This window comes from Podarcis gaigeae (assembly GCF_964106915.1).
Source record: "Podarcis gaigeae genome assembly, chromosome: 6".
NCBI lineage: Eukaryota > Metazoa > Chordata > Lepidosauria > Squamata > Lacertidae > Podarcis > Podarcis gaigeae.
The window spans coordinates 61,908,357-61,933,935 of record NC_139682.1 but is presented as its reverse complement, the minus strand read 5'-3'; the positions used below and the strand labels follow the sequence as shown (position 1 = coordinate 61,933,935).

Below are 25,579 nucleotides of genomic sequence, written 5' to 3'. Positions count from 1 at the left end.
GCATCAATTAATTAAATATATATTTAAAAACACACACACAAACGATGACTGGTTGGGGTAGCTATGGTAAAAGTCAATAAATTTGCTATCTCTTTGAATGCCTGTTCACAGTGCTGTCAAAAATGGGTTTTTCAGCTGTTTTGGATAGTGGGAACACTTTTGTGGTTGTGGCAAAAGTGTGACTTGCCACAACCAAATGAAAGCTTTCAAAACCCCCGTTGACCTGGGATATTGGAGACCTGGACATTTGTTAAACCAATTCAGTCCACCAAAATCCATGGAAGAAGCATGGCTCTTCTAAGCCAATTCCAATGAGTTATCTGCCCACCTAGAACAATACCTAGAGCATTTGTTCCCACCCTGCTTTTTGTGGACAGAGATGCATCACTTCTCTACAATTCTCTGCTGAAGAGCAACACTGGAATTGGAACACAGCCTATGCTACCTTTGTATCAGCTCCAATTCTAAACTCATTACTAGTGAGTGAGTCTCATTGGGCACACTGAGACTTAACCTCTGAGCACACACAAACTTAGGTTTGCACTGTCAATTTTCTATCCAAATTATGAAGGAAGGCATGCTGGTGTTTTAAGATCCATTGCTGAGGGCAACAGTATCTTACTCATTGACAAATCCACTTAAAAAAACAAAACAACGTTAGAACTTGATAGCCCTGTCCCTGTTACACTGGGTAAATGGATGAAAAATATCTTTGAAGATTTTAATCAGAGACTGGGCATATGCAAGTGTTGGTACTCATATACTCTTCAGGCATCCCCTCCATGCAATGTGGTCTGAATCATCATGATTACAGGTGTTGCTCAAGCATATCCGTGTTAACAGACTGGCACTGATCCCAAATGACAGGACAAGCTTTAGTGTTGAGAGATTAGATATTAGGAATATGCTTGCACCAATGCCACATCTAGTTGTTTAAGACAGCACACACACACACACAACCCCCCCATACCTATTCAACATTTTTTTCACATGTTCCAGGCTGGCCCACCCATGAGGCAAACGGAGGCAGATGCCTTAGGCAGCACCCCCTGACACTGTGTGCTCCTCCCCCCCCCCCCACTGCTGGAGAAGCAGTGGCAGTGGGGTTGGCCAGATCTCACTGCTGCTGCCGCGTCTCCTCTGATGCCACCGCACTCGCCTCCCAGCATAGAAGTGAGGAGAAGCCACTACCACCTCTCCTCACTGCTGGAAGCTGACGCAGCCAAACGGTAAGCCCCGTGACTCCGACTTTGAGGACGCGCAGCAGGGGCAGCAGCTGCGTGAGGTGGCACCTCCCCTTTTTGCTTCAGGTGGCAAAACAGTCTGGGCTGCCCCTGCCACCTTCTATTCAAGTCCTGGCTAGAAAATTGTATGAAAATACCCTTGACAACAGTGCTCTTTGGAGGAGAGCTATTACTAGTTGCTTTGCAGATAATGTGTTTCAGGACAACCGGCATTTGCCTGGCTGCTTTTCCCCAGAAAAGCCCATGGTTTAGTGCTGATTTGGAGCCAATGGCAATTGAGTTTTCCACAAATTGCTGTTTGTTCCAGTTTATAGCTGAAGAGTGTGTTTTCCAGGGGGAGGTGGTGGAGCAAAGGCAAAACCGCTTAGACCCATGTTTAGAAAGCACAGGACAACCAAAAAGCTGTTCGGAACCTTGTTTTCTAGCCACAGGACAAGCAGAAGAGTGGGTAAGTTCTGAGTCTACTTTGCAGCAAAGCACTTAGTTTGGTACTAAAAATAACATAAAACACCCTACACTCAGTATAAATCAATATATCTAATATAGGTGGACATTTTAAGGGTCTCTTCACTAGATCAAGCAGTATCCAGCCCTCACTTTATTCCCCATGCTCCCAGTCACCCATCCAGTTTCAGTTGTTCACTATATGCTCCCACATAACACATGCTGTGTGCGAGTGCATGTATCTGCCTTTCCGATAACAGATAGGCTTTCTCTTCTCTCCCAAGTTTCTAAAAATGTGAATATGGAAAAGCACACATGTCTTTTAAATGTTCATAAAATGGTGGGAGGAATATGGGGTGATATAATACAAGGCTCAGCGAGGTGTGTTTTTTTTAAAGGGTTTTTTGTTTGTTTGTTTTTGCAGTAGCGCCATACAGCAAGAGAGTCCTTTTCTGGTTTTGAAAGTTCTCAGAATGATGCAGTCATGGAGCAGATGGGGGACAGGGGAGGAAAGGATTTGTTCCTTTTGAATTTAGCAAGGCCACTATGGCATCCAAAAGATTTGGATTCAGCCACTTTTCACATAAAAGTTACAATGGAATTATCAGCCAGGGGGAGGGCAGCAAACACATTTTGCCAGGTACCTAATGCAGTTTCGTTGTTGTACCTGGAGAAAATGCAATATTCTTGCAACAGAAGTGCAACGTTGAATAAAATATGTGGGCTATGAGTTAAAAAATAAATAAATATGGGCCTGTTCGTTGAGGAAAAATGTGAATCACGAGGAGAGAAAAGAGGCCTTAATCAAGAGTACATCAAGAGTAGTACACTTCAATAGGTGGCATCTTAGACTTTACCACTGGCTGTCTCATGCAATTTAATTGCCATTGTCTGGAACTGTGGCATGTATGGTATGAAAGCTTGAACAGGGGTTTCACACTTGTTGATAAAGGGATTTAGATCACTGGTTATATCTTGAGGAAACTTCATGCCTCCAGCTAGAGCATTGGTGTGAAAGTGACAAACCCCATTGGAACTTTCTGTTAAAAAGATGTCATTTTCACTTTTGAGTGAGCTCATTCCTAAGTAGAACATGCTTCTCTTTGGACTGTCTTCCTCACTGAAAGTTCTACCCTGCTCTGAAGGTTCTGAGAAGCCCTCAGAAGAAACAACAGAAAGAGAGAGCTTTTGGGGGGACAGGTGTTCATCGCAATCAGGCAATAGCAGAAATGACTGATTTCCCATTGCCCAAGAACCGCCAGAGAAAGATGTTGGAACTAAGGAATCATGGCCTACAAAACCTCTTACAAAAGAACTGCTTAGATCCTTTGATGGCTCATAAAGCCCACTTGACATGGAGTTGGTTAAAATAGTTGCATATTTTATATTAGATTGTCCTGTCATTCCACCACGGGTTTCAGCATCATGGACATTCTCAGAGACACTATCACTATTGAAATGGCCACTAGAGCAAGCTGAGTCATGCTCCAAGTCTTGTGTGGTTGCAAACAGAGAGTCAATAGCTAGTAAGTCTTGTTTGTCTTCGTCTTTCATTGCTTTCTCAATACTGATATCTTCCAACACTATTTCTGACTCCAGAAGAAGAGGACCAAATGACAGTGCTTCAGGATGCTTGAGAAAGAGATGTTCAAAGGTTTCAGGCTAGAAGACAAGATACATTTTAATGCTCATTTATTAATTAATGACTTGAAATGAACAGAAAAGAAAGGTGGGGAAAAGGAAATACATTAAACCCTTCAATTTTATTATTCTTAATTTGGCACAACTTTAAAAGCCTGATGAATGTAATGGCATTCACATTTCATGAAGTTGTATGCTTTATTTTAAGTAATGTGCATAAGCATTATAACAAAAGAGAGATTAGTGCCAGAAATTTGTAACACGTTTACATTTATGATACCATTGGAGTTTGGATAATACTGAAGGTTCCATTTCAGGTCAGTCTCTGATGAGCTTATATAACAAAGGGAAACATAATTGTTCTGAACCAGATTTTCATTCTTGTCAATGAAGAGAAAGTATGCATGCATTACATTGGCAGTGCTGAAGCCCTGAGTCTTGCTCCCTATTTATGCCTTTGGAGTAGACTGGTAAGTTCCTACCCATTTCCACTTCGAAGGACTGGGCTATAGTGCACTTTGGCAGCAAACTGGTTCATACAACTAGCACAATGAGCACCCACCCACTTCAGGGGAAAGGGCCTCAAAATTTGTTAAAGCAATTGCTCTGAGCCAGTTTTTCATTCATGTCATTTAGGAGGAATTATGAGAATAATGGGGAGGGCAAAGTTTTGCAGCACTTAAAACCCACAAGTTAACAAGTAAAATCGGCTGTGGTCAACAATTACAGTCTCTGCAAATTATTAAAGTCCACCCAAAGCCATCCAGCCTGGGTAATTAAGGTTCACAAGTTTTATAGCCTATAGTATATGGAAGAAATGATCTACACCCCTTACTTCTCCAATCCGGTAGAAATAATGATGGATATACGTGTCATTGGTACAAGTGTTTATCAAGAGCAGCCAGTCCTTATCAACTTCAAGAATTTAGTCAAGTGCCATACCTAACAGGCTACTGTATCCTGATATCTGGTCAAGTTGCTCCCTACTCTGACGAGAAGTTTTCTGGGATCTGTTAAATCTGCATGGGGAATTATTCTGGCTTCTTGAAAAATCAAAACCGTTTCCTGCAAATTTGTATCCAGTGGTACTAAACCCATACTCCGATCAGATATTGATTAAAATGGAATGCCATTTTGCTTCCTTCCTACCTACTAGCTACCCAGCGCTAGTTCTAGAGTCATGGGATAAGGCTATGCATTCCAGGTTCATAGCTTCTCCTCTTACCCTGCTCAGGTAGGCAGTTTTTATAAGCCCAACAGAGAAGAAACTAAAGAAAAGTGGCTTATAAATCTATATGACTATCAAAATACCAAAAATTGCAGTAGCTAAAATAGGAGAAGAGAGACTGCTTATATAACACAGGGGTCCCTTGGGTGCTATAGAGATTTTCTGTACAGAGAGACATATGAGGCTCCCACAGATCACACAGTGATAGGGCTTGAATTTACCACTACAGCTTTCTAATGCAGCTCTCTGATACTTGACCTACAGAGTCAAATCAAGGACACAGATTGCATAAATCAAATAAGCCATATGTTAGCATGAATGAATATGAATTAGAATATGAATTAATATGAGTTAATATGAGTTAGATGTTGTAGGTACTGTTTCCTGGCAAAAAACACCCCACAATGCTACAATGATAAAATAGTTAAATGCAGAGTAAATTGCTTAAGCATTTGGCTGTTAAATATTTGCTCTTGAATATATGCATCAAATGGGAGTGCCAGGAAAACATTTTTTACAGCAATTTAAGCCTGTGAAAAGTAACATGAAGGGAGCATTCATAACTTCAGTAGCTGTCATATAAAATTTAGTTTGGCTTCAACTGCAAGATAACGAGAGAGTGCAAAATACAGTCACTTAAAGTCCTACATGCAATTTATTTGTATTCACGATATGAAAAAGTGATCCCACTGACTTCACTGGGGAAACTGTAACTTGGTAGTTTTAAAGGATAGGAGTGTGGCTGCAAAAAATAATGATTTTTCAATATTCTGTAGACATGAGGTTGTCTGAAACATTACTCCTACTCAAGAGTAGACCAACTAAGGTTAATGAAGATGACTAATTTAATTTTTACTGCATGCCCTTTGTTTATGTTGCATTTTTCTTTTGTAGAAAATCTCAATTACATTTTGGTATTTCTATGTTACCTTAGGGCATCCTTTCTGGTGTGGGCAGAATCTTATTTCTCTGTCTTCCCTCTCGTCCTGCTCCCTATCCCCAGCTCCCCATGCCTAAGTAATTAAGAATGGCTGGATGGTAGGTGTTCAAATACCTCCTGTCCCCTGCAATACCCTGGTGTGATGCCTGTGTTCTCACCTCTGCATGCATTTCAAGAGGTGAAAGTAGAAAAAGGCCTCCATTGAGCCATAGGTACAATGCCCTGTACTTACACTAGGAAGTATAGCCCCTTTAGTGTTTCCAATAATAAACTTTTTGTTCAAACATGTTCAATATTTTTAGGAGCTTCTTCTAAAACTGAACTTCTACACCAAGTGCACTGAGGTAAACAGAAATTGGAGGGAGGGCATGGAAAATCCTGTTGCTTTCAGAACTCATCCTCTGTTACATATATTGACATTGCTTTTTAAAATGCTAATACGCTATTTATATAGTCAAGTAAATACAATAAAGAAAGAAAAATGAGTTTAATAGACTAACTAGAAACTGTAATATGCATAACCACAGAGGACCCAGTCAGGGAATTAAGAAGGTTTTCAGAATTATGTTCATTTCAAAGGCAATTTGGAGATGTATACATCTATGACATGAAATTAAAGTGGAGTAGATGTGCATAGCTAAACAAACAAGTGGGATTTTCCATATATCTTGTTGTGTGACATTCAGTACTTGATGGACATGAACAGAAATCACATGTACTTCCGTAATAGTGTTGTCAGGCATCTCTTGTCTTTAAGAAAAGTCTCTTCATACAAAGAAGATCACAGACCCATAGAATCTAACAGCTTCTCATTAACACAGAGTGCCCTATTTTGAAAGATTTTGAACTGGGAGTTCAGTTTCTAAGGAAGTTCCTATTTCATATTCCAACTGATAACCTCAAAGTCAGTCGAAAGTTTAAAAGCCATAATGTCAGAGTAATTGGGTACTTTTCTTACTAATCAAATGAAGTAGAGAGGGTTTCTTCCTGAATAAAACTGTTTTAGATGTGGTTACTTATTCATGACAGTCTCTTCTTGCTTCCTGTTCAATTTATAGGCAATATTAGAGTAACTGGGAGGAGTTCAGGGCTGTGCCTCTACTGACTATGCTACTCAGCTACAGTGGTACATCTAGTTACAAACTTAATTCGTTCCAGAGGTTCGTTCTTAACCTGAAACTGTTCTTAACTAGAGGTGTGCTTTCGCTAATGGGGCCTCTTGCTGCTGCTTCGCCGCCGGCACTTGATTTCCATTCTCATCGTGGGGCAAAGTTCTCAACTTGAAGTAACCTTCAGGTTAGCAGAGTTTGTAACCTTAAGCATTTGTAACCTGAGGCGTTTGTAACTCGAGGTACCACTGTACATACGTAGAGCTCTATTGAAGCCACAGAATAATCATGTTCTAGGTGGTCAACACACTCAGCAGCACATACTGTGAAGTGTCGGTTCAACTAGCAAAGCATTTTAAAAGACCATTTATAAATAAATGGAAATATGGCAGAAAGATTGATGTTTCTAAGGCCATGGCATTCTGGACTCCTATTGCTATTGTTGTAAACCAAGGATGGGAAATATCAGGCTTAAATGCAAAATCAGGTTCCCTTCCCATTACGCCACCCCTCATTTAGTCAGCCATATACTACTGATGTTCTCTCTATGCATTCATGTCAGTTAAGGCTGGTTAACAGGAGTCTTGGGGAGTAAAGTGAGAATAGCATGGCACACATTGGTTGCATTCACACATTATGCTCACTTACAGTTGATTAAGGAACAAGCCAAGCATCTTCTTGAGCTCATATGCTCCTGTGTGGCAGAAGTTTCCTTTTTGCTTCACCAGACAGATGCCAGCAAACAGCAACAGTTTGCCATATCATTCAGTTATGGACTTGTCATCAACGTTAACTATGGTTAGTTTAAACAAGCCTGTTTCAGAAACTGCAGTTTGAAGTAAGTTTGTTTGTAACTAAACTTAGCCCATGTTAACCAAAGTTGCTGGTCTGGGTGACATGACAAACTGCAATAAACAAAAAGCTGAGCTAAAGGTGTCCAAACTCCTCCTCCCAGCCAAGCAAGAGAAAGAAAGGGATGAGGGTTGCTCTCAAGTGTAGGCTTGTTCCCATGTTATTAAATCATAGTGTAGCATGTCCTCCTAACTTCTATCTTGATATGTATGCTCCCTTTAAACCCAGCAAACCCTTTACCTGGTCTGAAATATAGAAAGTGTTCTCAAAACTGTATACCAGTAGTGCAACTTTTGAACAAAATCATTTCCAGCACTATTATGTATGAAAAAAATCAGCAGAATAATGAAATGATATGTAAGTAATTCTGTCTTCTGAATTCAAATAGATAATTCTTCTAACAACTCTGTATAGGAAGTCTGGGAGCTGTCACATTGGTTCAGCGGGCAGTGATCATGATTAGACTTCAAAGAATGTCCATTCTCTGTTTAAATGAAATGAAATAAAATTAACAATAAAGATGAGAAAATAAATATTTCACTGGGAATGAAAACTGAAATAACTTATAATGGGGGGGGGAATCTAATAAGCAAGCATTCTCCTTGATCATTAGGATATTTCTTGTACCCATCTCAATTTTTAATATAACATTTGTGATTCCAAGGTAAAATTATCTAATGGTAAACATTGTCATTTAAGCTACAACAGCTACACTAGCAGAGTCCAGTTTACCAATAAATGCACCAAAATCCTATAGAAATGTACCCATTCACTATGGGAATGCACCTGCTGTGCATTCAGAAGGTCCTAGGTTGAATCCTGGCATTTCCCAGTAGGATTTGGAAAGGTTACTGTGAAAACCCTGGAAAGCTCCTACCACTTAGTGTAAACTAGCCTTCCCCAACCTAGTGCCCTCTAGATGTTGTTGGACTCCTATCATTCCCAACCATTGCCTATGCTGGCTGGGGCTGATGGGATATTGAGTTGAACAACATCTGAAAGGGAACCAAGCTGGGGGAAGGTAGATACTGAGTGAAATGGTCTGACTCATTCTAAGAGCTTCCTATGCACCAACTGCATGCAGAATATTCTCTTCACATGGGCTACCTTATTATATTCAAAGGAGAAAGGAGAGCCTTGCACATATTTCTGTAAGCATGAGAGGTTGCTTCTTGTGATGAAGTGAAAGCCTTGAAGGAGAACAGTTTTCCATACACTAGAGTCTCCAGTTCACATAAAAGATCCCTGGATTAGGGCATTTTTTTGTTGGATGTGTACCTGTGGAACCCATGTAGAACCCAATTTCATCAATTTAATAGTAGGCATTGGCTTTCATTTCCAGAAAGCCCCGTTCATTCTAGTATTTAAGTTTGCATGAGAGTAGCAGGCACATGATTAAGTTTCATTTCTTTATTCATGGCCATTATTTACAGGGTTGTTAAAAAACTTGATGAGTAAATAAATTAGTTAAAAGCAAATAAAGCTCACAAATCACTGAAATGTATTTAAGTGGGGATCCATACCTTTTGGAAGTTAACTCCCTGTGCCCAAGAGCAATTCTTGGGGTTTGGAACATCATCCCAGAATAATTTCTTCATTCTGAAATATGCCGATAAGATATTGATTTGGCACAGTGAAGGATATAATCACTTTTCACTCTGAATACGTATTTCACAAATAAAGATTTATTCTTTTTAGAAGCCATCTTGAAACCAATAGCACCTACAGATGCTTTAAAAATGTCAACTGAATTTAAAAATTACCTAATGGCATAGCCATTATGGCACACCTGCCAATGTTCTTGCAAAACACAGATGTTCCTGTTTCCTTGCTCCTTTCACTCTCCTTCCCAGTAAACAGAGGTGGCACACTTGCGGGAGCTCAAGTAAGCGCCACTGTTGTCGTCGTCCCCCGCCCCTGCTGTCTACTACTGGAAATTGCCTTTCCAGGGATTAATCTATAACACCTTTCAAATTATTCATCTCAATCTAAACTTGCGAACAGATTCAATACAGGAAAGGTTTACCTTTGGTGCAAGACCAAAAGACCTCCAAGCAGCAAAACGGAGCATGAAATAACTAGGGGTAGAATCACATAGAAGTTCACATCATTCTGTTTTTCAATTCCAGCTGAAAATAAGACCCAGCAGTTTAAAACAGCTATCACTACAGAGAATATTTACAATGTAATCCTACAGAATGAACCTTACTCCCAATTAAGTGACCATAAGATTGCAGACTTGGTTGTTTGCAACAGCTCGTACGGTTGAACTTGATTTGTTATTCCATAAAGTTAAATGAGACTTGGATATATAGAGTTGTATCCAATGTTGTGTGAGTGGCATTCTGCTCATGCAATGGGACTTTCCCTTTCTCTTCTCTTGAAACCATGCAATTAAGTAAAAATAATGAAATGCTCATGTATGCTTTAAGTAGAGAGATTGGAATTGCTAACAGATCATTAAGATTATTCATTTAAAAATTATTGAATTTGCCTGGCATAATCAAGACTCGAGATGTGCCATGCCATTCCCAACGTATTATCTGATTTTTTTTCTCATTAAAAGTTAGAGCAAGAAATCTTGGTCTGAAGGAAAAGTCTACTAAAAATGCCAGTTGCTCACCTTTGGAGAATCCATATGTCACTGTGGGCTTTGTTACTCCTTCAGGAATTATTGGGAACAAACTAAATTTGTATTTCTCAATAAGAATGAAATTATCTGGAACAAAGACAACATAGCACATTTTTAATTTGGGCATACTAAAACTTCTTAACAATTCCTAATCTATAAAATCCGTAAAACATTGTGGGCCTTGCAATGCTGAAAGATGAGCATCTCTCTTGATTTCTATCATTAGGGTTAATGTGTTCCTTCATATGTTCCTCCCATCCAGCAAGTCCATTGTTTAGGCATAGTGGGAGCAGTTACCCAACAACATCTGTAGGGCCATGGGTTCTCCATCCCTGCTTTACAGCCTTTAGAAATTAGGGAAGAATAAAAAGTCACTACACATAACAATCCTCTGTAACTGTTCATCTCACACAGAGACCATTCAGTTACTGTATCAGTCTTGTCTTAAGAAGGATAATCCACAATAAATTTCAAAGATGAGCTGGGAAACACCATTTCTAACAGAGCAAATTGCACTATAAGAAACCAAGTATACCATTTATTACAGGGAAAGGAAAGGAAAACTGTACGCCAATGTTAAATAAAAGGCTATTGTGGAAACCTTTTGGAATTTATGTTAAATGTACAATAGTTGCTAGCCTCTACAGTTTTGCGGTAAATCTTTATCTATAATCAAATACTGGTGGGAAGATATTGAAACACAAGAGAAGCTGTAATAGATTTTTAAGTACAAACTCACCCAAAATGTGGTACTTCCTAACATTTGAGGGAATCATAATCCATTTAATCTGCTCTTCTTCGTTTAAGTTTGTCCATTCAATTACAAAAGATGTAATTATATAAGCCACAGGCGAAAGTGTCCAGGACACAATGACACAACTGCTGTTCACTGGGTAGGCACTGAGAGACTTCACAATGTTTACTGACAAAACAGAAAAACAGCATGTTGGTCATCAGGTACATTATCCCTTACAAATTAGGAGAGAACTCATCAGATGCTACAGAGAAGAGTGAAGTATATTTCAACTGCTGCTTTTAGACTGCAGGTTAAAAATTTGGAAAAGCTCACAAGAAAAGAAACCGGAGCACCATGAAGATTCTTCTTTTTTAGGCATGTGGAGGCACCTGATGAAAGTTGCATTCCCTACCCCCAACCCAAATTCCTGCCCAGATGGCAGGAACTATGTGGCCTAGCTTTCCCTGCCTCCTAATTTTCTGCTGGCAGCAGAAACTCATATGATTAAATAGGTAGAAGAGCAATAACATGGCCTCACCACTCAAATAACTACTTGTCTAAACATGAACACATTACAAAATGAGAACAGTTTATTATAAACTAGATTACTGAGCTAACAATACTTGAAGCTATCAAAAAATGTTTTTCTTACCTGTGCTGATTTGTTGTGATAGAGTTAAAATGAAATTGACTGAGGAAGTTCCAATTGAGTTGACAGCTAGTACCTTAATGGCATGTATATCCTCCGTCCATGAAAATGTGTAGGCAGTATCATGTTCTACATAGTCAGACCAAGTAATGTTTTCTGAAGTATTATGCTCAACCACATAGTCTAGCACACTGCATAAGGAAAGATTCTTCATCAGTGGCTGTAAGAAAAATTCAGATACATTAGGCAGTTCAATTGTGGATTGAGGCTGGTTTGGGCAGAGGTGTATGTTTTTTTAAGGAGCAATTGAGGGTTGGTATCTCATTTTTATGTTAGCAAAACTAAAAGCTACAGTTTATAATAATTACCATGCATCTGTCCATAACTGCCTATAACAGTCCACCTTCGATTACTTCTATATACGAATAAATATAAATTAAAATATTTAACACAGTTTGCCGGGCAAGCAATGTTGGGTTTAAAATAATCAAACTTAGGTTTTATAGTATGAAGTGTAGTGTAGCACAAAGAGAAGTATTTGGGTTTTTAATTGGTGAAATAAATTTTACATAAGAAACCTGATTTTAAACAGCCTTTTCCTTTGTGAATTAATGCTTGTCATTCAGAATCAGACACCTACCAAATCATCCTCCTTTCTTCCTATTTGATAAGTGATGTTAACAAATATGAGTGACCTGTGAATTGTTAAGGGAATGTCTGACATCCTGGCAAGCTGCGCAGTCAGGGTGCTTGAAATGCTATTAACTTAATTCAATTTCCCCTTTTGAATAATAATCTATGAATAGTTCTTACTTGCCAGGCCCCTGCTAGCTTTGGCCAACAGGGATTGGACTATGTCCAAAAACAGATTCTCTCATTCTTCATGAGAAAATGTTTCTGTTTATTAAAAAGGTGGCACTTGGAGATTCAAGAGGCTCTTTTCTTTGTTAGAGATCTTTTTCCTGTGCCTAATGGGAAACTTTCTGTCAGCCTAGAGTGGCGGGTCATCATCATGGGATGATCTTCATGGTAAGCTCTGACGTACAAGCCTAATTAGACAGACAACAATCCTAATTTGGCTTGCAAGGCCATTTTCTCCAAGCCATTACCACCTGCCCCACACCAAACATCATATTCTGATCTGTCACAGAGCTCTATTGTAAACCTATGTTTCACTGGTTTTGCTAACAGAAATTACCAGTGTCTTAGGTCTGGTATCCTTCAAAGCCAGCCAACACCCACAATATATATCATGAACATCGCACAAAAAAACAAACCTGAAATAGATTTCAAATATCTCATTTACCCTCCTCCATTGATTTACCTTCCAAAAAAGAGTAACATTTTTCTGGTTCCTTATTGAATCTTCATTAATGGTTCTCCAGAATTCAGGTCCTCTCAAGGGAGCTGGGGGGGGGGGGAATACAGTAAGAAGCAAACAACAGCCTATCTGGTTATAAATCTAGTAAAAAACAAAAAACCCCAACCCCAACAAACTGAAAGCATACAGGTAAGACACTGACTGACCTTTGATATCCTTAACAACTGTATAGGCGGGTCTGCTCCAATCACTCCAGTAGCCCACTCCATCAATCACACTACAGCGCACCTGAATGACGTATACTGCGCAGGGATCCTGCACCTTTGTGCTGGCAGAGCTAACTAATGGATCAGAAACCTCCTGCACCTGCAACAAAAAAGGATGTTTAAACTAGTAACAAACAAAATCATTTCTGAGTGACAGGCCGAGATCTTAAATCTTCAATAGGCTAACTGCTACTTAATCTTCATCCAATTTGTAGGGGCCAAAGCACTCTCCAGTGCATTTTTCATTGTGCAAGTCACACATAAGCTGACCTGAAGAACAGTTCTCCCTGGACACTGTCACAAATTGTCACCTGTAAAATATGCCCAAATTTCAGCCAGTTACCACTTTCCATTTTCCTTCTGAAAACAAACAAACAAACAAAAACTGCACCAGAAATGCAATGAATTTTGTCTTTGTGTGTGTTTTCTAAGCCAGCCAATGTTAACAGATTGGTGTAGTAAAACATCCCATCATTTTTTCATAGACAAATAGGCAGAAGGAGGTCAAGAAAGGTCATGAAGTTTATGGGGTGTCAGCAGATTGGCACAAACCATATTTGTCTAACCAAGGGCAATTTTCTACCAGGAGTTAGAAAAACACCCCACAAAACTATTAGCATTGGTTCTCAGTTGTAATAAAGTTGTGGGTTTTTCTTAAAGAAAGATTACAATATTTTCATTACATTTTACTTTAAAATATAGTTTTTGTTTGTAATTGTTCATAATTGAAAATAACCCATCATATAGTGGAAATCTCATTGGCGTGGAAAATACACCCCAGTTTCCCCCTCCCTCACACACAATGGATGAAAGTTGATCTACTGAAGATAGGCATGTCACAAATTTTATTTTGCTAGACAAACCAAATGCTGGAATCCACACATTTTTACAAACTAGCAGCAATATGCCATTGCACCCTTGCATCTCATGATGCACAGGATAATTTAGATTAAGTGTGGCCATACCTCCCAGGCAATTTCTGTTCCATTGACAGCATACCGAATCTGAAACTGGAGATCATTCTTTGGAAGTTCTGGGTTTTTCCAGCTCACATTCAACAGTCCCGCTTCCCCTGTAATTTCTGCTTTGACACTGGAGGGAGAAAACGGCTTCACTAGAAAGTTAAACAAAATAAATTTGACTGATTTATGAGGTCTCTAATAGAATCTATAAAGCTGTGTGTCAGTTCTTCCTTACCAAACTGGCATTAGAGCAATGTATTTTTTTATATATATTCATTATAGCTGTATCCTGTCTTCTTAACAATTCATTTATTACATTTTGTTAAAAATATTTATAGCTTGACCATCATCTATACACTGGTACCCAAAATGGTGCCCTACAAGTGTTACTGGACTCCAGCTCTCATCATCCTTAGGTGGCAAGGCCTGTGATCAGGGATGGTGTCAGTGTGGTCCATAAACATCTGAAGGACACCATGATGGCTCATTATGATGCCAGCTTGCTATACAGGGACATGGAACAAAGTGGGACAGGCCAAAATAATGCAGCAAAGCAAATAACATAGAAAGAAACAGGAACAGCCAAATCAGCAGAGTACTTCAAAAATCACAAGTATAAGACATTAAGATGCCTGGGTATATAGATAACTAGGAGCCAGAATTAGTGCAACACTGGCACCAGTTATGCTTCTATGAGGAGAACATTCTGCAGCTGTGGTGCCATCACAAAAGAGAGGCTGTCTTCCTCACCACAACATTAATAACTTGCACCGGCAATGGAACATAGAAAAGAGCCTCCTCTGAAGATCTTAAGAGAGCCTGATGTAGGGATGGCTGATGTATGAGGAGAGGCACTCCTTCATGCAAGAACTGTTTTGTATGTACTTCAGTAATTTTGATGTTTTTCAATACCAGTTTTAAAAAAGCAAGGCCAAGGATGGCCGTGGTGTGTGTGTGTCCGTGTGTGTGTATGTGTGTGTGTGTGTGTGTGAGAGAGAGAGAGAGAGAGAGAGAGAAATACAACTGGACTAAACAATGGTTTCAAGGGCTAAAATATATTGTGCAGCATTCAACTAAGTTTTACACAGAACAGATCCATTGAAACTAATGGACATAACTAAGTTAGGCCCATTAATTTCAGTGGGTCTCCTCTCAATAAAACCATCTCAATAAAACAATCTCAATCTCAATAAAACAATCCACTGAAGCAGAACTCTATGCTCTATAAAATGTAAAAACACAGGGAGAATAAAAATGTCTTCAATATCTTAATATAGGTACCAGGTGAGCCTCACTTTGGAGGGCATATTCCATAACTAGGGTGGTACCACCCCAGTTTAAAGCCATGAACATTTTGTTGTTATTAACAGCTTTTCTTTTCAAAATGTTCATAATTCCTTATGTTCTATTCCACATGCCATCTGAAATGTTGGGTATGATACTAAGCATATCATCACCAAGAAGCTGAGAATCCTTATGAACTGGGTGTAGTTTGGGGATAAACTCCCTATGAATGGTATATGTTCAGTTGGAGACAAGTTATAACAGGGGGGAAGTAACAAGGAAGTGATGGAAAATGGAAAAGGAGATGAGGAATATTGAAAATTAAAGCCATTGTTGGAAATATCTAGTTATTGCATGCCGTGGTAATTCATACACTTAATTTTCTTTCAGTTTTAATAAAACCAGCTGTCACTGGCCATCACACAAGCTCACCATCATTGACTGGATAATTTAAATACCATAAGAAAAACAAATGCTTAGAGAAGAGACCATAGTGTGTGTGTGTGTGTGTGTGTGTGTGTGTGTGTGTGTATGGGCTGGGGGAGATAAGGAACTGGAGGGGGCAGGCACAAAGGCACTTATGCGAGAAGGAAGCATATTATAGTTCTGTAATTTACAGTTTTCAAATTAAAGTCTGAATTACTGTGGGGTAGCTGGGATTTTCCATATTGTATGCATCTTGAAAGTGTGGCTAGGGTCCATAATCCCCCCTCCTCTTAAAAGCTATTGGTATTCTACAAAAGTGAAAAACTACTTTACAAACTACTTTTCCTTGGCAACATCATTTGAAAGAAACTCCTAATGAATTGGATAGCATGCCCAAGTCCCTTGAGAAAGGCAATATACTGCAACCTGTGGGTACAAAAGCACCAGGGGGAATGGCCATAGCTCAGTGGTAGGTAGAGTCATCTACCCTGCATGCAGAAGGTCCCAGGCAGGCCCAGATTTAAGCAACTGGAGGCCCTGGGCTAGGAGACCTTGGGAGGCCCAAACTTATCAATGATCCATTCTCAGAAAATGTTTTCACTTACCTACTTCTTTTGGAAGGATACACACTGGTGGTGATGTCACTGTCCCCAGTGAGTGCTTAATCTCGATCCACATTGTGTATCCAGACAGGAGATAAAAAGGCTGAAAAATGCACTCGTAAGAATTATTCCTCTGTGAAGTGCATTCTTTTACCTCCGAATCGGAAGGCATACTTGGAGATTCTGTACAATACACATCACTCCTTAAAAAGACATGAAAACATTGTTTTCAGTTTAGCTATGAGATTATATGCATCTAGAGATTAACAATGCAAAACTGTCATTTGTATATGCTGTAAAAAAACCTAATACAAATGAGAAAGCCCTCAAACACCATGTTTTTTACCCATCAATTTAACAAAAATTGTTTTTAAGAATTTCTCTCTGCCTACTCAGCTGAAATGGACTAAATATCTCTTTCAGAATCAGTCATTTAAAAATGGTTCCCAAAACCAAAACAATCCCTGTGAACACTGAAAAGGGAATAACAACTCATACATATAATTATTCTTTGCTGTTAAATTACCTTTTTCACCGACATATTTTTGCTTATGAAAGGTATCATGGTGCTAGATTTGCAAGCGGGACTGAATTCTCTTGCAAAACAGAAGTCGGGCTTATCCAAGGGAAATTCTTGTGATATTTTGAATGCAAAATAGATGAAGCAAGTGAAGGTTTATATCTCCCCACTGGCTACCTATAACCACTTTCCATGGCGGGGGGCAGGGGGATGTTACAACCTTCCAGGTCAGTGAATGGAACCTCAAAAAGGTAATGAGCTTATACTGACATTGCTGTGGGTTATTCTTTGCATTGAAATGGCACCCTCATATTAACATGCTTCAAGGCTTGGGCCTAGACTGAAGCCATTGCTATCCCCACCATGTTCTTTTACCTGTTCTCTGCATCACTGCCTTGTCCCACACTGCCTGAAGCCAGTGGTGCATTTAGGTAATTTTAATCTCCAGGTTTAATACTCTTACAGGGATCCCCTCTTCCGATGGTAATGTGTATTAATTCACTTTGAACCAGTGGTGTAGCGTGGGGGGTGCAGGGGGGGCCGGCCGCACCGGGCGCAACATCTGGGGGTTAGGGTTAGGGGGCGCAAATCCACGGGTTAGGGGGCGCAAATCCACGGGTTAGGGGGTGCAAATTACTTGCCTTGCCCCGGGTGCTGACAACCCACGCTATGCCACTGCTTTGAACTGCCTCATAGGGATTATGGGAACTGTAGTCCAACAACATCTGGTGGGTACCACATTGACTATCCCTTTGGTAAGTCTATTTAGATCTCAGTACCTCAATTTTAGAAATTAAGCACTATTGAGCTGTAGTCTAAGGAACTAACAAAACATTCAACCTGAGCAGGGCAAATTTTGCAGGAACACATCAGTTTGCAACCTTGGTCATTGTACTTTAGGCTAAGCAAGGCTGCTCTCCATTTCCATTTTAGGTCATGGCTACTCAAACAATCATTAAAAAAGGTTCTTAATCTACCTATTACAAGATAGATATAAATGCACAGACCTTGTGACAGATCCATATCCATCTCGCAAGCAGACACCTGTACAAACGTTCCCTACATTAATGTTTTACATCACAGATGTGATTTGCCCCACTTGACCAAGCCAAGAGTTTGAAGTCTTTCTGAAATTAAGATGTGCCCAGCTCCTATTCAGTTTCACATTAGTTATTCAGCAATGGGCAATGTATTGGCAATTTCACTAGAAAAAGAGCATGCCTTGCAGCTTGTTTAAGTCACTGGGAACCCTGCCACACAAAAAATAATAATAATAACTGGCTCTAATGTACATCTTGTTGGGAATATGAATGAATTATTCTAATACTGGCCTAAGAGTGTGTTGGAAAGCAGGGGTGGGTAATCTGGGGCCTTCCAGATGTTGTTGGACTTCAGTTCCCATCAGCTGAGCCAGCATGGTCAATGGTCAGGAATGATGGGAGCTGTAACCCATGAATACTTGGGGGATCCCAGGTTCCCCATTCCTGCTATAAAGAATCAAAACTACCAATTCTATCTGGAATCTCTCAAGGTAGATGGATAGCTCAAAATACAGATTCTTGAGTAATTTTTATAAAACATGAATCAGCTATACTATTCTCTTTGTACACTTTTTTGTGGGCTGTGGAAACTGGGGAAGAGACAAGTTTCTTAATTTCCTTCTCGCTCATTGGTAGCATATTTTCATTTGTGTGTGCACTCATGAACAAAAATTATTCAGGGCTATATGTTACCCTCAATTTTTAAATAAAACTTGTATTTATTTTTATAAAGCATTCTCGCACACAGAATACTTCACAATCCTTTTTCTTATTCTTCTTCACAATTACTGTGAAGTAGGTAAATAACAATTTCATTTTGAAGGTGGGGAACTAAGGTTCTGAGAGAGCCTACCCAGAGATCCCACAGCCAAGCAGCTTTGAGCCAAATCTAATTCTCCTTTCCCTGGCAGGAAACCTCAGAATTGACATGTTACTACTGCTGCTGCTGCTGCTGCTAATACTAATTTGTACTCTGCCCATCTGGCTGGATTGCCCCAACCACTCTGGCCGGCTTCTAGCATATATAAAACACAGTAAAACATTAAACCTTAAAAAGCTTCCCTATACAGGGCGGCCTTCAGATGTTTCCTAAATGTTATATAATTACTCATTTACTTAACATCTGAGGGCATTCCACGAGGTGGGTGCCACCACCAAGAAGGCCCTCTGCCTGGTTCCCGGTATCTTCACTTCTTGCAGCGTGGGAACCACCAGAAGGCTGTCAGTGCCAGATATCTGTGTCTGGGCTGAATGACATATGTATCCCTTCAATTCTAGGAGATGCTCAGATCTGGGTCTACAGCTGCAGAATAAACTTGAGAGTGAGTTAGGCTGAGAGGCTTTCCCAGATTTCCCATAAGAAGGGATTTGAACGGGTTTTCTCACATATGAGCCCAATACTCTAAGTACTGCACCACACTGGTTCATTTGACAAATTCTCAGCTCATAACAAATGGTAACAGTATGCTATTTGCAGTGGATCTTTGTGAAATGTTAGCAACCTGGTGTTATAGCTTCATTAAATCAAGTCCAACAGTGTTGCCTCTCACATGCTTCCCAAGTACAGTATGTGTTTTTGGGGTGGAACACCACTGTAATTTGAGAAACGCCCGGTGAATGAATGACTAGGATATACAGTGGAATATCTACTTATGGACATAATCAGTTCCAGAGGTCCATCCGTAAGTCAATCCGGTTGGTGGTAGAAGTGCCATTGTGCACAGGCGCATTTGGCGGCAGCACACTTCTGTGCATGGGCAAATTGCGGCAAACCAAGTATTTACTTCTGAGTTTGCCACAGTCGCAACTTGGATCAGGCCCAAGTAGAGGCAGTCATAAGTAGAGGTTCTACTATAAAGACACATTTGGCCTGCATTTTGACAGTACACTTAGAAGTAGGAATGTAAACACTGCCACGTTTGTATTTTGATAGGCAGGTTTACCTGGCAGCTTCCCAGCTCACTATGCCATAGATTGTCACTGCTAAACGCCATGCTTTGTGTTGGTTTCTGCTTCCTTCACTGTGCAGCGAAGTGCTTGTCACGACATAGGTGTTTACATTCCACAGTCAGTTGCTGTTGGGTTTTCCCACGGGAAAGGGAGACTGGATGTGACGTACACTGGTTTCCTGTTTTTCTCAGTTCTCTCTGTATTTCCGAAGAGAGAGGATGCTTCTCTGCTTGCAGCAGAAGCAAGATGCATGTATGTAATCTCTCAGCTTTGAAGTGTAAATAAAGTAATGTAGAGTATGTGGCACGTACTGCTCATTATTCCACTACGTAAAAGACTCTGCAAAAACAATATTTTTGGTCCTGGGCCCAGAAAAACGCGATCAATCTGACGGATGGACTCCTGAGGTCGAGTCGGAATTCCGGCAAAGGAACAGAGAAACGGACTGGTCTTATCTTCTCTGCGTCAAGTTGATTGATGAGAGGTATGTGCTCATGCTCCGGGCAGCCTGCCAGCTCCTAATTAATGGCTTTATGGCTGGACTTTGAACTTTTAGAGCCGTTTGCCGGGCACAGGCAAAGGCTCAAAGGCACAAGCTCCTAGGCTTGGGGGAAACCGAAAGTACCTTTTAAAAGTGCCTTTGGAATGAGGTTTGAAGCAGCAGAGACGCAGCTTGTATAAAGCAGCTTGATTTAAAGCAGCAGAGATGATGCAGAAGGCTAATGCCAGAGTCATGATGGCTAGCTGCAGAAGGCTGGCTGATGCAAGTGGGGAATCTGATGCCAATCAGCCACATGCTCAGCTCAGAGTAGCCTGTGATACTGCCGTGATTCAGAATGAAGCAGACCGCCAGGGTGATAGCTGCATGGGTAAGGGGGAGTCTTCACAGACGTCGTCCCAGAGTACAGTGGAACCACCAGATGGCGCCAAAGCTTTGAGGGCAGTGAAATGCTACTCGTGTGGATGTCTAGGCCATATGAAGAGGGAATGCAGATATCCCAGGGCCAAGACAGAGCAGCGCAGCGAAAGCTCATCGCGTGGAAAAGGCCAAAGCAAAGGCAAAGGTCCGGTGTCCAGGACAACGCAGCACAAGGCAATGGTCTCACGCTTCACTCCAAAGGTTGCAAAGGTCCAGAAGACGTCTAGATCTTTTTTCGTGGTGGATTCGGCTGCAACGCACCACATGTGCAACGATAAGCGACTGTTCGTGTCTTTTACACCGCAGGAAGGTGCGATTCACCAGGCGGATGACCACACAATCCCCAGTCAAGGCTACGGAACTGTTGTTCTTCACAGTTTGGACTTATCGATACGAGATGTACTTTATGTACCAGATGCCAAACATAATCTACTCAGCGTTGCGCAGCTGAATGAACGGAACATTGATGTTTCCTTCAAGAACAAGAAATGCATCATCACAAAGAAAAATGATTATGTATTGCATGCTGAATATGTTGATCATTTGTTTGTTTTGTATTTTGATGATGTTGTGCAGGATGAAACTTGTTGCATTGCAGGTACTAACAAAAGTTTGCATGCAGGATGTATTCACGATTTTCACCGGAAATTTGGTCATTTGCATTTTGAGGCAGTATCTAAAATGCCTGCCTTGGCTGAAGGTATGACTATTACACCCTGCAGGTACCACATGAAGTGCAAAGCATGCGCAGCAAACAAGGTGAAAATGGCTGCGAAAGGTAAGGTGTCTAGTAGGCAAGCTACAGAACCATACCAGGTTGTTCATGCTGATTTGGTTGGACCACTAGCGCCCTCTTTGGGTGGAAACAGGTACTTCATGGTTCTCATTGATGCATTTTCCAGGTATATTTATGTGTACAATCTCAAGCAGAAATCAGAGGCTTTTCCAAGGTTCAAGGAATTCTGTGCTTGGTTGGAAAATGTGCATGGTAAGAAGATAAAGACTCTTTTCACTGATCGCGGGGGGGAATTCACTTCTCAGCAATTTGAAGCTTTTCTGACTGAGAAAGAAATTCAACACGATTTGTCTAGTCCTCGCTCGCCATGGCAGAATGGACTTTGCGAGAGGGCAAATCAAACATTGCTTCAAGGGTTAAAAACCTTGCTGAATGAAGCAAATCTTCCAGAGAGTTATTGGGCCGAATCTCTCTCGTGTTTTGTTTACAGTTAAATCGCAGGTTATCTTCAGCGATTGGTTGTACCCCCTATGAGTAGATGTTTGGCAAGAAGCCATACATCAAACACATGAAAATTTTTGGTTCTGACATGTGGGTTCACTCACCACAAAGCTCCAAGTTAGACAAGCGTGAATTGCATGGTATCTTTCTAGGTTATCAGAAAGGGTCTTACAGAATAATGATGACTGACTCTAAGACAATTAAGCTCACGAGAAGTGTTGAGTACAATGCCAAGTGGGGGGAGAATGTTGGAATTTTCCAATGTTATCCTGATGACAGTGATGAGACTGAGGATAGCCAACAGCAAAAGCAGCCGCAACAACCCACACCCACTGATGAAAGTTCTGATTCTGAGTCTGAAACTGAATCGGATGATTCAGAGGATTTCAAGAGTGCGAAAGCCTCTATGCGACCCTCTGAAAGCTCTGATCAAGAATTGGAAGAACCATTGTTCACAATAGGCCACTTTTCTCCTAAGAAGGAAGAGGAAAGTGTTGAGGACTTAAGGCTAATTCGTAGGTCACAGAGAGCCACAAAAGGCAGACCTCCAAAGAGATTTGCTGATGAATTTGCTAAGATAGCAATAACAGCTGTTAAAAGCTCCAAGAAGGTATTTGAACCTTCAAGTTTCCAAGAAATCCAGGATTTGGATTCAAAGGAAGCTGAGCCATGGTTAAATGCCATGAAGGCTGAGCTTGATTCCTTAGAAAGGAACAAAACATGGGAGCTTGTTCCAGTAGTTCCAGGAATGAAACTGCTTGGAAGCAAATGGGTCTTCAAAGCGAAGACTGATCAAAATGGCAAGATAGTCAGACACAAAGCCAGATTGGTAGCCAGAGGTTTTGCACAGGTACCAGGTGAAGACTATCACGAGACCTACTCACCCACAGTGAGGTATGAGAGCATTAGGCTTATGCTCAAGCTAGCTGCAGAGGAAAATCTACACATTAGTCACCATGATGTGAATACAGCTTTTCTGTACGGATCTCTAGGTGAATCACTTTATATGCTTCCACCTGATGGCGTACAGGTAAAACAGGGATATGTTTGTGCTCTGAAAAAGTCCCTTTATGGTCTCAAACAAAGTGCATGGTGTTGGCACACGAAACTCACTGAAGTATTGTTTTCTCTAGGTTTTCAGCAAGGGAAAGCTGATCCATGTATATTTGTCAAAGAGGAGGGGCAAAAGAAACTGTATTGTTTGTTTTATGTTGATGATATCTTATTCTTTTGGGAAGATGTCACAATGTACAATAACGCCCTAGCTCAACTGAAAGAGCACTTTGACATGAAAGATCTTGGTGAGGTAAACAACTACCTATCTCTGGAAATAGAGAGAGATCAAGATGGTAACATTCTAGTACACCAATCACGGAAAATTGCTGATGTGTTAAGCAAACTAAATCTGATGGATGCTAACCCTGTAGACACACCGATGACAACAGGTTATCAGGTAGATGACACTGAAGAAGCATTTTCTGACACTACACTGTACAGAAGTGTGCTAGGCAAGTTAAACTTCATTGCCAGATGTTCAAGACCTGACATTGCTGTTAGCTGTAATATGCTAAGCAGACAAGTCAACAATCCTACTGTTAAGGATTGGAAAGCTCTGAAACGCATAGCGCGCTATTTGAAAGGCACTATGCATTACAGACTGAGATTTAACAATCAGAAGTCTGGTGGTATTGAGATATTTGCAGATGCAAGTTTTGGAAGTGATACTACAGACAGGAAAAGCACGTCTGGAGTTTGCTATATGTACAATCAGGGTCTATTTGATTGGTCATGCAAGAAGCAAACAACAGTTAGCTTAAGTACTTGTGAAGCTGAACTGAATGCACTGTCTTATTCACTTAAGGATTGTGAATGGTTGTTACAATTGTGCAAAGACATGAAAATTCCTGTCAAATGTCCAATCCAGGTTTACCAGGACAACAAAGCATGTTTGGCTTTGCTGAATTCTGAAGGTTGTAAGCAAAGCACGAAGCACTTGCAATTGAAGTTGCAACATGCTAGGGAACGTATTCAGAAGGGACTCGTAACGGTGTCCTATATGCCAGGTAATGAAATTCCTGCTGATGTATTGTCCAAGATTGTATCAAGGGATCAACACTGAACCTATGTGCAGAAGTTGGGTTTGTACTGATATTGTACGAACACGCTGCCCAGTGATGTTCACAGAAAGGGGGAGGATGTTGGTTTCTGCTTCCTTCACTGTGCAGCGAAGTGCTTGTCACGAGACAGGTGTTTACATTCCACAGTCAGTTGCTGTTGGGTTTTCCCACGGGAAAGGGAGACTGGATGTGACGTACACTGGTTTCCTGTTTTTCTCAGTTCTCTCTGTGTTTCCGAAGAGAGAGGATGCTTCTCTGCTCGCAGCAGAAGCAAGATGCATGTATGTAATCTCTCAGCTTTGAAGTGTAAATAAAGTAATGTACAGTATGTGGCATGTACTGCTCATTATTCCACTGCGTAAAAGACTCTGCAAAAACAACACTTTGTCTCCAAATGTACCACCGTTAAAAACATATTGACTCATAAGCAGGCATCCAAAGCACTGCAAATGGTTTTCTGCGTCTTCTAGTGGCATTACTTTGCTGTTCTCAATAGGTCAGAGGCTATTCCAGAGCAGCACACCAAAAGGCATGAGAGAATGGAGTTGTGGGGTGGGGTGAGGAATCTTCCCCACCACCCCCAGTGCAAGGTGAAGTGCTTTGCACATGCACATAGACATCTCTGGATATGACTGTCCCACAACAAGCTCCATATTGGTCTTTGATATTATAAAAGCACAGTTCCTTAGCATACACCCAGTGAAGCTGAGTAGCTGTCCAGACCTCCCACTTCGTCTTCTACACTCACATGGCTCTGTTTTGCCTCTCAGTATAGTCATAGCTTATTCAAAAACAAAACAAAACACTTGTGAGCTCCTGTTTACTCACTCCACTTTGGCAGTAAGTATATGTGCTCCCTTAGAATGACCCAGCTCATGCTTTGATAAACATTAGTCTATTTCATACTGCTTGCCTCTGGTTAGAAATATGTCCATTGTGCCCTGCAAGTGTTTTCAACCCACCTAGCAGGTTCACCCACTTCTGATCAAATAAGAATCCAAATGACTGTGGCCACAATTCCAACTAAGACTTCATAGCAAACCTATGTTCAGTGGCACACAGCAGATATAACCAAGTACTGAGCTAGTGTAAAAGGGGAGTTGGCACTCAGTGATATAAAATGTCCAACTGGGAACATAATAGGTAAGTTCATATGGGTCTCTGGAATCCTTCTGCAAACATCTGCTTTGAATGTTACATTTAAAAAATAGATAAAAAGAAACTATGGTTTAATGTGCATATTACTGAAAAGTTATCTGGCCCTGTCGCTGACATGAAACAATGCAAGCTTTGGCTTGCTGGGACCTTTGAACCTGAACTTGTGGTTGGTTGGTTGGTTGGTTGGTTGGTCATAACCAAACATAGCAAGGCGAAGGTCTACCAGGCTTGCGTTTTGAGCATGCTGCTTTATGGAAGTGGGTCGTGGGCAACTTACACCCAGCAGGAGCAATGCCTCAATG

At 40.7% G+C, this 25,579-nt stretch overlaps 3 protein-coding genes and 1 long non-coding RNA gene across 8 annotated transcripts in view; 2 read left to right on the top strand and 2 right to left on the bottom strand.

Moving 5' to 3' along the window:
- Positions 1–25,579, top strand: part of LOC310846498 — a 63,869-nt gene that overhangs the window by 25,120 nt on the left and 13,170 nt on the right. The window lies entirely within an intron of this gene.
- LOC310847707 (leptin receptor-like) lies at positions 3–4,427 on the bottom strand (the record flags this gene model as incomplete). Its single annotated transcript, XM_083745769.1, has 2 exons — positions 3–3,350; positions 4,317–4,427. The coding sequence occupies 2 exons, from the start codon at positions 4,425–4,427 to the stop codon at positions 2,535–2,537; spliced, it is 927 nt and encodes a 308-aa protein (XP_083601895.1). The 3' UTR covers positions 3–2,534.
- The window catches only part of LEPR (leptin receptor), a 61,225-nt gene continuing 39,009 nt past the window's right edge, over positions 3,364–25,579 (bottom strand). For both annotated transcript variants that reach the window (XM_083742951.1, XM_083742952.1), the window contains exons 10-19: positions 16,340–16,539; positions 14,028–14,176; positions 13,003–13,162; positions 12,800–12,882; positions 11,479–11,695; positions 10,830–11,012; positions 10,082–10,177; positions 9,485–9,587; positions 8,982–9,057; positions 3,364–7,942 (exon numbers count right to left, since the gene is read on the bottom strand). In XM_083742951.1, coding sequence (XP_083599077.1) covers positions 7,925–7,942; positions 8,982–9,057; positions 9,485–9,587; positions 10,082–10,177; positions 10,830–11,012; positions 11,479–11,695; positions 12,800–12,882; positions 13,003–13,162; positions 14,028–14,176; positions 16,340–16,539 — 1,285 coding nt within the window. In that variant the 3' untranslated portion in view covers positions 3,364–7,924. The remainder of the gene's footprint in view (positions 7,943–8,981; positions 9,058–9,484; positions 9,588–10,081; positions 10,178–10,829; positions 11,013–11,478; positions 11,696–12,799; positions 12,883–13,002; positions 13,163–14,027; positions 14,177–16,339; positions 16,540–25,579) is intronic.
- On the top strand, positions 22,103–24,253 carry LOC310846484 (uncharacterized protein). The gene is made up of 2 exons (XM_083743130.1): positions 22,103–22,217; positions 23,241–24,253. Exons 1-2 carry the CDS (start codon positions 22,181–22,183, stop codon positions 24,119–24,121), a joined length of 918 nt encoding a protein of 305 aa, XP_083599256.1. The 5' UTR covers positions 22,103–22,180; the 3' UTR covers positions 24,122–24,253.